This window comes from Myotis davidii, unplaced genomic scaffold (assembly GCF_000327345.1).
Source record: "Myotis davidii unplaced genomic scaffold, ASM32734v1 scaffold268, whole genome shotgun sequence".
Taxonomy (NCBI): domain Eukaryota; kingdom Metazoa; phylum Chordata; class Mammalia; order Chiroptera; family Vespertilionidae; genus Myotis; species Myotis davidii.
The window spans coordinates 233,780-245,287 of NW_006383015.1; the positions used below are offsets into that span (position 1 = coordinate 233,780).

Here is an 11,508-nt window from a genome sequence, read left to right on the forward strand (position 1 = left end):
GCATAGCTCTCCCTGCACAGAGATGTCAGACAGGTGTCATATCTGAGTCTCCATCAACCTGGCTGTCTTTCACTGTCTTCTCCTTCCCCAGGCCCCATGATTCCCTGAGACTCTGCCCCACCCAACTTGCAGACCCACTCAAGCTGTTTCCAACGGCTTTCCCATTGGAATGGCCTGTCTTGGCTCATTCTTCAGATTTAACTAAAGTCTCTCAAATGAGCAGCATCTGGTCTCAGCAAGCCCTGTACTCTAGTTAAGTGGCCCCAGGACTGGCACTAGAAGCAGCTGGCCTTACCTGGTTCACAGGTTGGCCTTGCCTGGGCACCTTCAAACACAAGAAGCAGCCGTCTGCAGATCGCTTTGTAGCTTATGCCTGGTGGCCCTGGGCAGAACACAGGCAGCAGTTGACCTTGGCCTGCACCACCTGGAAGGCTCCAGAGCCAGCACACCCAGTTGACAGCTTCAGACCACGTCAAAGCACCACCACCCAACCATCTCCATAAGCAACACACTCAAGGCAGACTCAGTGGGTATCAGAGCCCTGATGAAGTAATTCCGCTCTGTGTAGTAGGCCCCTGCACAGCTGAACCTCCAAGGAGGCAGGAGGTCACAGCCAGTCCTTGCAGCTGACTGGCGTGGATAAATCCCTCCCATTGACATGCCAAGAGCAATCAAGACTCAACTACAATAGGAGGATGTACAGACCACATGGGGAGCCCACCACAAGTGCCAGCTGGGGTGATCAAGGAGGCTGTGCCTCTGGAACCTACAGGACATCTACTATATTAGGCCAAGCTATTAAGCCTAGGAGATGTAGCAGCTCTACCTAATACATAGAAACAAACACAGGGAGGCTGCCACAATGAGGAGACAAAGAAACATGGCCTAAATGAAACAACAGAACAAAATTCCAGAAAAATAATTAAACAAAATGGAGATAAGCAATCTACTAGATGCAGAGTTCAAAACATTGGTTCTAAGGATGCTCAAGGAACTTAGTGAGGACCTCAAAAGCATTAAAAAAAAAACATTTAGAAATGAAGGCTACACTAATTAAAATAAAGAATAATTTATAAGGAATCAACAATAGAGTAGATGAAGCTGAGATTCAATCAGCGATTTGGAATACAAGAAAGCAAAAAATAGCCAATGAGAATGGCAAAAAGAAAAAATCCTATATAGTAAAAGAGAAACATGTAAATTGACCATCCCTCCACTACACTCACCAGCCAATCAGGAGTATGCAGATTAACCCAACAAAGATGGCAGGTTAATTTGCATACACAAGTGCCAAGTGAAGACCAGAGTGGGAGAGCCAGCGGCTTGTGGGGACATGACTCCCTCAGTCGCTCCTTGCAAGCCACTGGGTGGAGAGCAGAGCAGGAGAGCTGGCGGAAAGTATAATGGCTTGGGGAACTTGGCTCCCCAAGCTGCCAGATGGATAGCAGAGAGGGAGAGCTTGCGGCTTGGAGGACTTGGCAGAGTGGGAGGCCTGGGACAGAGACAGAGCAGGAAGGGAAAACCAAGAGGGTGGGGAGCAACAGGAATGCTGGGAATCCTAGTTCTGGTGGCAGATGGGTCTGGCAATGGGAGAGCCGGCAGAGAGTGGAGCAGCTTGGGGTACTTGGCTTCCCAAGCCGCCAGGGGAGAGCAGAGAAGGACAGCTGGCAGCTTGGAGGACTTGGCAGAGAGGGAGGCCATGGGATGGAGACAGAGCAGGAAGGGAAAACCAAGAGCATGGGGAGCACTAGGAATTCTGAGAACAATAGTTCTGGTGGCAGCCCCAGGACCAGAAGCCCAGAGCAAATGTGCCCGCAACCAAGGTACATGCCCTTGACTGGAATCGAACCTGGGACCCTTGAGTCCACAGGCTGACGCTCTACACTGAGCCAAACCAGTTAGGGCACACCGAAAGTAATTTTATGGTTGGGTCACAACATGAGGAACTGTATTTATAGGGCCAGAAGGTTGAGAACCACTGCACTAGAGCAAAGTGAGCCTGGAGCAAGTTACTGTTGCGGTGAGGGATGGAGGGAAAGCAAAGGTGAGAGACATAAATAAAATCAGAGTGTCTAGGAATAATTAAAGGGAAGATATCCTAAAACTTCCAGGAAATCTCCACCAATCAAGCAAAAAAAAAAAAAAAAAAAAAAAAGCCTCTATTATTCTGTGAGCAAGAAACCAAACTGAGTTGGGGTCTCAGACAATTTGCTCAATTCGCTCATATGATTGCGAACAGACAGAAATTCCCGGATTGGAGAGGGCTCCCCCGAAGGCTCCCAGGTTGGAGAGGGTGCAGGTCAGGCTGAGGGGCCCCCACACCCCCCAGTGCATGAATGTCATGTACCAGGCCTCTAGTAATAAATAATGAGGATAGTGTAAGGAGCCTCTGTGTACCAACATCACGGGGATGCCAGAGGAGAAGAAGAAGAGCAAGAAATTGAAAACTTATTTGAAAAAATGACATAAAACTTCCCTAACTTGGTGAAAGAAACAGACATACAAGTCCGGGAAGCACAGATAGTCTCAAACAAGATGAACCCTAAAAGGCCCACACCAAGATACATTAAAATTAAAATGCAAAAGTTTAAAGATAAAGAAAGTATCTTAAAAGCAACAAGAGAAATTCAGTTAGTTATCTACAAGGGAGCTTCGATAAGACTGTCAGTTGTTTTCTCAACAGAAACCTTGCAGGCCAGACGGGAGTGGCAAGAAATATTCAAAGTGATAAAAGCAAGGGCCTACAACCAATATTACTTGACCCAGCAAAGCTATCATTTAGAATCAGAGGATAGATAAAGATCTTCCCAGACAAGAAAAAGCAAAAAGAGTTCAGCACCACCAAACCAATATTATATGAAATTCAGCATGGGGGGCGGGGGTTCCTAAGCCCAGTCTTCACCCTCTCCAATCCAGGACCCCTCAAGGGATGTCCGACTACCTCTCGCAATCTAGAACCGCTGGCTCCTAACTGCTTGCCTGCCTGATTGCCCCTAACCCCTCTGCCTGCCTGGCTGATTGCCCCTAATCTCCCTGCCTGCCTGATTACCCCTAACTGCTCCCCTGCTGGCCTGATCACCCCTAACCACCTCTGCCTCGCCCCGCACCTGGGACCCAGGATTCCCTCCTCCAGCCAGTCACAGGAACCCAGGACCCGGGCCAGCTTCACCTAGGCTGACCGCAGTTGCAGGGGACCGTGGGCGGGAGTCTTCACCTGGGCCGCAGCGCAGGCGACCGGGATCACAGGGCGGGTAGCTTATACCTCTTCTGGGCCGCAGGAGCTGGCGCCCGGGACCATGGGACAGGCTGCTTGTCCCTCTCCCGGGCCACAGTCCCAGCCACTGGCATCCGGGACCGTGGGGTGGGTAGCTTGTCCCTCTCCCAGGCCGCAGCCCCAGCTGCTGGTGCCTGGGACTGTAGGGTAGACAGCTTGTCCCTCTCCTGGGCCGCAGCCCAGCTGGTCCTCATTCCTCTCTTGAGAGCTCATTTGTGCCTGGCTGGTCCCCATTCCTCTCTCGCAAGCTCATTTTTGCCTGGCTGGTCCCCATTCCTCTCTCCCCAGTGTTGAGTGTCTGAGCTGTTACAGTGTGAGGGTGTGACAACCATTTTCATATTAGCTCTTTATTATATAGGATGTTAAAAGGTCTTATTTAAGAAGAAAAAAGACCACTGGCTGGGGGTGCTCAGTGGTTGAGCATCAACCTATTAACCAGGAGATCATGGTTTTTATTCCCATCAGGGCACATGCCCTGATTGTGGGCGCAATCACCCGTAGGGGGCATGCAGGAAGCAGCCAATTAATGATTCTCTTTCATCGATGTTTCCATCTCTCTCTCCCTCTCCCTTCCTCGCTCTGTGATGAATTAAAAATAAATAAATAGGAAAGAAAAAATATAAAAAATATATGAACAATAAAATGGCAATAAACACATATCTAGCAACTGAATCTACAAACAAAATGACCAAGGAGAACAGAAACAGACACAAAGATACAGAGACCTTTGTGTTAAAAGCGTGGTCCTGAAATTTTGATCCACTTTGAAACAGTTAACACAAGCTTGGTAAAGAAGATAAGATAAGCACGTTAAATAAAAATATTTAACATAGCATAACCCTGAAGTTAAGAAATTTCAACATAGGTAAAAGCCAATTACTAATGAGCATAATTATTAACATATTACTAAACTCTTAGTATCTAAAAAAGTAACAAGCAGAAGCCAAGAAGAAGAAAAAAAACCATGTATGTATGGCAGTTGGAACACTAAATTTTTTTGAAATTCCTGTTCCTCGTGAGGACAAAACAAGACTAACAATCCTAGCATGGAGCCAAACAAGAGCCCTGCAGTACTGTACATGTGACTCAAATCTGTACCCAGGATTCTCATGCAGAAATTCTATTTCATTAGACCCATGTGATGCTGATGTAGAAAATCTCTAGAGCAGTGGTTCTCACACTTCAGCACCATCAGCATCACCTGGCGGGCTTGTTTAAATAGTCTGCTGGGTCCTGAGTCTTTGATTCAGTAATTCTGGGATGGGACCTGAGAAAAGGTAATTGTGTGTGTGTTTTAAGTAATACATTTCTTGGTTAATTGTTATGGGTCCACTTTTTGAAATATATTTTTAATGATTTGAGAGAGAGAGAGAAAGGAAGAGAGAGAGGGAAAAAAAAGGTTCGTTGCCTCCTTCACACACTCCGACAGGAGTCCAAACCCACAACCTGGGTATGTGCTCTGACCTAGAATTGAACCTACGACCTTTTGTGCATGGGATGACGTTCAACCAACTGAGCCAGGGCAAGAATAGGCAATTGTAACTAAAGCCCAAGTCAAGGTGGTCCCTTTGAGAGCAATTTAATAACCCCTGAGCCAAAATAATTAAAGCATAGTACCTAAAAGGGATTCCTCCATCCAATTAAAAGTATTTTTTAAAACAAAGTTAAAATATTAATGCCTTAGAACCAATCTCTATATATATCTATAAATAGATACTTTTTAATCTTCACCTGAGGATGTTTACTGATTTTATTATTATTATTATTATTTTTAGAGAGAAAGGGGGACAGAGGCAGAGAAACATTGATGTGAGAGAGAAACATCTATCGGTTGCCTCCCAACCTGGAACCTAAGTCTGTGCTTATAAAATCAGATACAACAACATAAAATCTGTAAATATTTAAATAATAGAGTTTTAAATCTTTATAAAAGATTAGAGTTTACATTTTAAAAATAAATGGTAAAAGAATATTCTGCAATTACAAAGTTTTGTTGAATAACCAATGCATAATCAATGTCTTTACTTTTGACATGCAGAATATACTCTAGCAAGAGAAGAACAGCTTTTTATAGAAAAAGATTAACAAAATACACAACATTAGACAAGTGAAAAATGTCATCACAAGGATTTGGTGAGTTTTGTAGGTCAATTCATATGATTCAACCTAATAGTTTTAAAAAGAGAAAAAACAGGTAGTAAAAAGATACACTGATAATTAACTTTAGGCAAATCATATTGAGGAATTACCATCCAATTACCATATGTCATAAGAACCAAAAGTTAAATTTTACCCTATTTCCTATAAAACATTTACTGTGCAATTTTCCATGTATTTTCATTATGTAAATAATGACAGTATATACATTAATCTCATTAAAATATCATTTAAAGGCATAGATTTTATGTAAACAAAGCCAAACCAACAGCAAATAATCACTGTTACCAATTAATCAACACTGCTTATCAGGCTCTGATAAAGAGTAATCCAAGCATATATTTTACAACTTAAGTGTAATAAAAATGGAATATACTACTTGTGCTATATATTTTATTGCTTATTACGTTTTACATTAAAAACTGCCTAGAAAAAAACAATTTGTAATGATGGTTAATGAATAATAGGTTCTATATCATGTATTAAATAATATATCATTTCTAATAAGTATTTAAAATATATAATATCAATAAATGTTTCTAATCAATCTTTTGCCTAGCAGAGAAATAAAATCACAAACCTCTGTAATAATCCATCTTAATCCTACAACAGAAAGATTCTATTAGGCATAAAGAGCTTTAGTAACACATATTTATTTAGGTTTATTGTATATATACTCAAACACCTATTATAACCACCATTAAATGTATCTTAGCCTGAAAAATTATCATAAACAATGAGGACTAGTTAAATAATAAACTTATCTTCACAATTAACACCTGCATACACTCCTTCTTGTACATAACCAGAATAAGATTTTTCAAACCAACAAACAAAAAAGACATATAAAAGCATAGCTATGCACTGGATTGAAATGAAAGGTAGTAGGACTATGCCCAAATGATAATGATTACAAATTAGAAAACAGAAAATCTAGTTTATAATTAAACTAGAGGCCCGGAGCATGAAATTCGTGCACTGGTAGGGTCCCTAGGCCTGGCTGGCGATCAGGGCCAATCAGGTTCCCTGCCTCCCTGCCTCCTCCTTCCCTCACCACCCATGCACCGCCACTGCACGGTCCTCACCTCTCGGCCTCCCCACTTCCCTGCCTCCTCTTTTCCTTGCTCCCTCAGCACCCCACCTCCACCGCTGGTTGCCCGCCATGTTCCACGCCACCCCCTCATGGTCAGCATACATCAGAGCGAGCAATCAAACTCCCGGTCTGCGGGTTAAACTCCCAAGGGGACAATTTGCATATCTGCCTTTTATTATATAGGATAGATGATTCCAAAATGTGGGTGAAGAACTAGTTCTTAGAATTTATAGTTTTTAAATAATTCCCATTGCTAATAGTTTTTAATGCTTGGCTGATGGCACAACAATTCTTAAAACAATTGATTTTTGCCATAAATACTTTACTGTACTGAATTAAATGTATGTTATTAATTAGCACAATCATAAATACCCTGAATATTTTCACATTATTTTCATGAGTACTAGAATGTTACTAACTTTAACCTCAATTTCTTACCAAATCAGCCTATTCTGTATCTTTAGTGGTCTCAGTAGAGGGTAAAAAAATGGATTTTCAAATACGTTTTCTCTGCAGCTACATCTTACCTCTTCCTTCCTCTAATCTGTGTCTCCTGATTACTCGCTGCCGTTTTTCTTCTTGTCTTAACTGAAGGTGTTCTTCAATGTTAACCCCAGGCACTGGGACAGCTAATGATTGACCAAAAAAATTTATATATACATATATAAATATATATAGATATATGTTTATACACACACAAACACATAATATAATAGATATGATAATAGACGTAACAGAACTATATGAAATTCAAGTACATAAAAACTAACAAAAATAGTCTAAAACAAATTATTTTTAATGCAAAAATCTTAGCAAAAAAGAAAAAAAGAATTTCTTCCCTTTATTAATGACATATTTTCAGTTACAATACACGTGGTATTATATTATTAACTACTAGAGGCCCGATGCATGAAATTCATGCACAGGTAGGTTCCCTAAGCCTGGCCGGCAATCAGGGCCTATCAGGGCCTTCCGGCTGCCGGCTGGGGCCTTCCTCTGTTCTGCACCACTCCCTGGTGCTCAGCCCATGTCATAGCGAGGGGTCGAACTTCTGGTCTGTCGAACTCCCAAAGGGACAATATGCATATTAGCCTTTCATTAAATAGGATCATCTTAACTTTTTACATACCTAATAGAAACTGTATAAACTATCCTTATTACTGAGTTGAGGACAAGATGTTTGGTACAATAAAGCAAATTACCTAATAGAAGGTCTAAAGGTATCATCTCTTTCACCGCATCAAGAATTCCTCTTTGTCTTGCCTCTTGACCATCCAACTCTCTTGCACAAGCCTTGCAACATCCACACACAGCACAGCCAGATTCTCCGGAACCACAACCACAGATACTTAAAACAAACAAACAAACAAAAAGAATTAACTGAAATCCTTCTACTCTTTCCTTAAAACACTTTTCTATATGAGGTACCATCTCACACCTGTCAGAATGGCTATCATCAACAAATCAAAAAACAAGTGTGGCGAGGATGTGGAGAAAAGGGAACCCTTGTACACTGTTGGTGGGAATGCAGACTGGTGCACCCACTGTGGGAAACAGTATGGAGTTTCCTCAAAAAATTAAAAATGAAACTCCAATTTGACCCAGTAATCCCGCTTCTAGGAATATATTCCAAAAAGTCAGAAACACCAATCAGAAAGAACATATGCATCCCTATGTTCATAACCAATGGACACAGACAATGCGGGGTAGGGGGAGGCTAGGGCTGGGGAGCAGCGGCAGGCTGGGAGAGGACAATGAGGGGGAAGGGGCCATATGTAATACTTTCAAGAATAAAGAATTAAAAAAAACTTTTCTGCATTTTTGAGATTAAATTAAATGAGGCAAAAATGAAATTAACCCTTCAGATCAGGAGCAGGATGTGTCAATTTTTAAGGAAAGGTATGAATAGATGAATAATTAAAAACAGAAGTTTATTAAGTTCCTCATATTTCTACAGAAAATACAAACGTATTCCATCTTCAAAGCTGCTATTAACAAGTATTTTTCACGTTTTCACAATTATTGAAGGACCAACAGCTTTACTATTAAGTGGTCTGGATGGCTTGGTTATTAAACAAACAAATATTACTACCTACCAGATAAGTTAAGGGAGGTGTGGACAGCCCACCTTGCCAGCTTAATGTATTAGTTTCCATTTCCCTCCCTATCCTAAAAAGGATAAAAAGCCCTACTGAGTCCTGGCCGGTTTGGCTTGGTGGATGGAGAGTCAGCCTGTGGACCAGGTTCGATATCGGTCAAGGGCATGTACCTTGGTTGAGGGCACATCACCAGTAAGGAGTGTGCAGGAGGCAGCTGATCGATGTTTCTCTCTCATTGATGTTTCTAACTCTCTATCCCTCTCCCTTCCTCTCTGTAAAAAATCAATGAAATATATTTAAATAAAAAATAAAGCCCTACTGCCCTAACCGGTTTGGCTCAGTGGCTAGGGCGTTGGCCTGTGGACTGAAAGGTCCCAGGTTCGATTCCAGTCAAGGGCATGTACCTTGGTTGCAGGCACATCCCGAGTTGGGGGTGTGCAGGAGGCAGCTGATCGATGTTTCCGTCTATCCCTCTCCCTTCCTCTCTGTAAAAAATCAATAAAATATATTTTTTTTAAAAAGCCCCACTGAATTGTATGTGGGCACTATTTAAAAAATAATGTTTATTTTTAAACTTATTCTAAAATATATAGTCATAATTTTATAACTGAAGTCATTTTTAATAGTGCTTATTGTCCCGGCACAAATTCCTATGTTGACTTTATTCATCTGTTCATTTCTGCTTCATTAGTAAAGAAATTATTGTACTTGGTTAGGTATTGTCCATTTGATTTATAAATAATTATTGAAAACTGACAGTAAATCTCAGGGGGAGAAGCATATAAAGAAGAATGAATAATTTCAGGAAGGACAAGAGAATTATAAATTCATTTATAATATGCATCGATTACTTAAGTTCAGATATTGGAGACATTTAATTTTAATGGAAATAGATTGAGACATCTTCAGGAGGATAAATTTCAACTCCTTATAAAAGAAATATTATCTTTAGCTCTGGTTGGCAGCTCGGTGGTTAGAGCATTGGCCCATGCACCAAAGGGTCACAGGTTCAATTCCCAGTCAAGGACACATACTTGGGTTGCAGGTTCAATTCCCGACCTGGTCCAGGCGTGTGGTGCGGGAGTCAAACAGTCTATCTGTCTCTCTCTCTCTCCCTTCCACTCTCTCTAAAAATCAATGGAAAAAATATCCTTGGGTGAGGATTAACAAAACAAACAAAAAAAAGGAAAAAAAAATTATCCTTTGATAAAGAGAGCCAAAATATTTTAACATATACTAAAAAAGCAAATCAAATGTACTGTTTAAAAATCATAGTGTTTTAGTAGTTTAAGAGAAAAGACCTGCTATTCAAGATCTGTTTCACTATGTTAGGCCATAGTATAATTCTGGGAATGTACTCCGAGTAGATCCAGACATTATGTGGGAAAAAGCACCTGACTATACTAAGGAGATGTCAAATAGGAAGGTCAGCTATAGGGGTTGGTTGGCTGTCCTCACCATGGCTGATATTTTTCCCACAAGATTCCCTTTAATTTCCAAAGTAAGCTAATTATCAAAATCTGATCTTATAAAGATCAGATATATCATAATACAAAGATCTGCCATAATTAACAAAGGATACCCCATTATGTTACATTGGCTACAAATGGCAACAAAAAATAAGAATCAAAATCTTCCCTAACATTCTAGGGAAAAATCTGCATTCTGATTGTGCCTAACTCACACCTTAACTTTAAAACGACAATACAGACCTTGAAAAAAAAAAGTGGTCCAGTAAGAATAAAAACTATATATAACAGGTGCAATGCAACTTGAGCCATGATAGTTACTAGAACTCCTAAAATTACAAAAAGTAAATTCAATTTAAAAGGATATATCCCTAATAAAACATTCTATATGTGTGTTTTTTTACAATTCTACTCAGAAAAAAATTCATATGTGTTATTAAAGCAGTCTTAGAAAGAATACTAATGGCTCAGTGGTTGAGCTTCAACCTATGAACCAGGAGGTTATGGTTCAATTCCTGGTCAGGACACATGCCCCAGTTGCAGGCTCAATCCCCAGTGTGGGGCTTGTAGGAGGTAGCCCATCAATGATTCTCTTGCATCATTGTCCCTTTCCCTTCCTTTCTCTGAAATCAATAAAAACATTTTTTTTAAAAAAGAATACAAATGAAGGCACAGCCCAAGCCTTGAAAAAGATGACCTTTTTAAAAATAATGCTTTAAATGGATCAAATTATATAAAAATGATACTAAATTAGAATTGATTATAATTCCCCACCCCTGCTCTAAGTATGTCCTCAGGTGGGGATTAAAAATAAAAAATAAAAAAAGAAATAACACAGAATACTCTGAAATAATTTTGAAAAGAAATGTGTTGTATGCATCTTCTAGTAACTTTCTTTTCTTCAATATTAATTCTTTTTCTTACCCTCCAGGAACTCTGTCTGGACGCCCACTACTGACACAGCTGGCTCCATAACCTGTGCAGTCTCCACAGACAGTACACACCATGCACTGCTCCAGCTTCCACTTATGCATGCCTGGAGGGCACATCATAGACTTCTCATCTTTTTCATCTAGTTCTTCTTCTAGGTCTTCATCCATTGCTGTGGCCATATTTTCAACTCCAAACCCTATTTGAGAGATCAATTTATAACATTTTAGTAGATTATTTCCATGTCTATAAAACTGACATTTATATTTACCAATTAAATACTCTATCTACGCTAATAAAAGAGAAAAATGGTAATTGGTGTACAACGCTACCCTTTTCACTGGCTAATCAGGGCTATATGCAAATTAACTGCCAACTCAGATGACAGTTAACTGACAACAAAGATGGCGGTTAATTTGCATATGTAGGCACAATGCAGGGAGGCGAAAGGGAAAGCAGGAAGAAGCCCCCTGCCACTGACAGTGA

The 11,508-nt window shown here is 40.5% G+C and overlaps 1 protein-coding gene across 1 annotated transcript in view; it reads right to left on the reverse strand.

The window, feature by feature from the left end:
* MYCBP2 (MYC binding protein 2, E3 ubiquitin protein ligase) overlaps positions 1-11,508 on the reverse strand; it is a 253,516-nt gene that overhangs the window by 193,376 nt on the left and 48,632 nt on the right. The window contains 3 exon segments of the mRNA XM_015558101.1: positions 7,052-7,153; positions 7,727-7,872; positions 11,017-11,221. Coding sequence (XP_015413587.1) covers positions 7,052-7,153; positions 7,727-7,872; positions 11,017-11,221 — 453 coding nt within the window.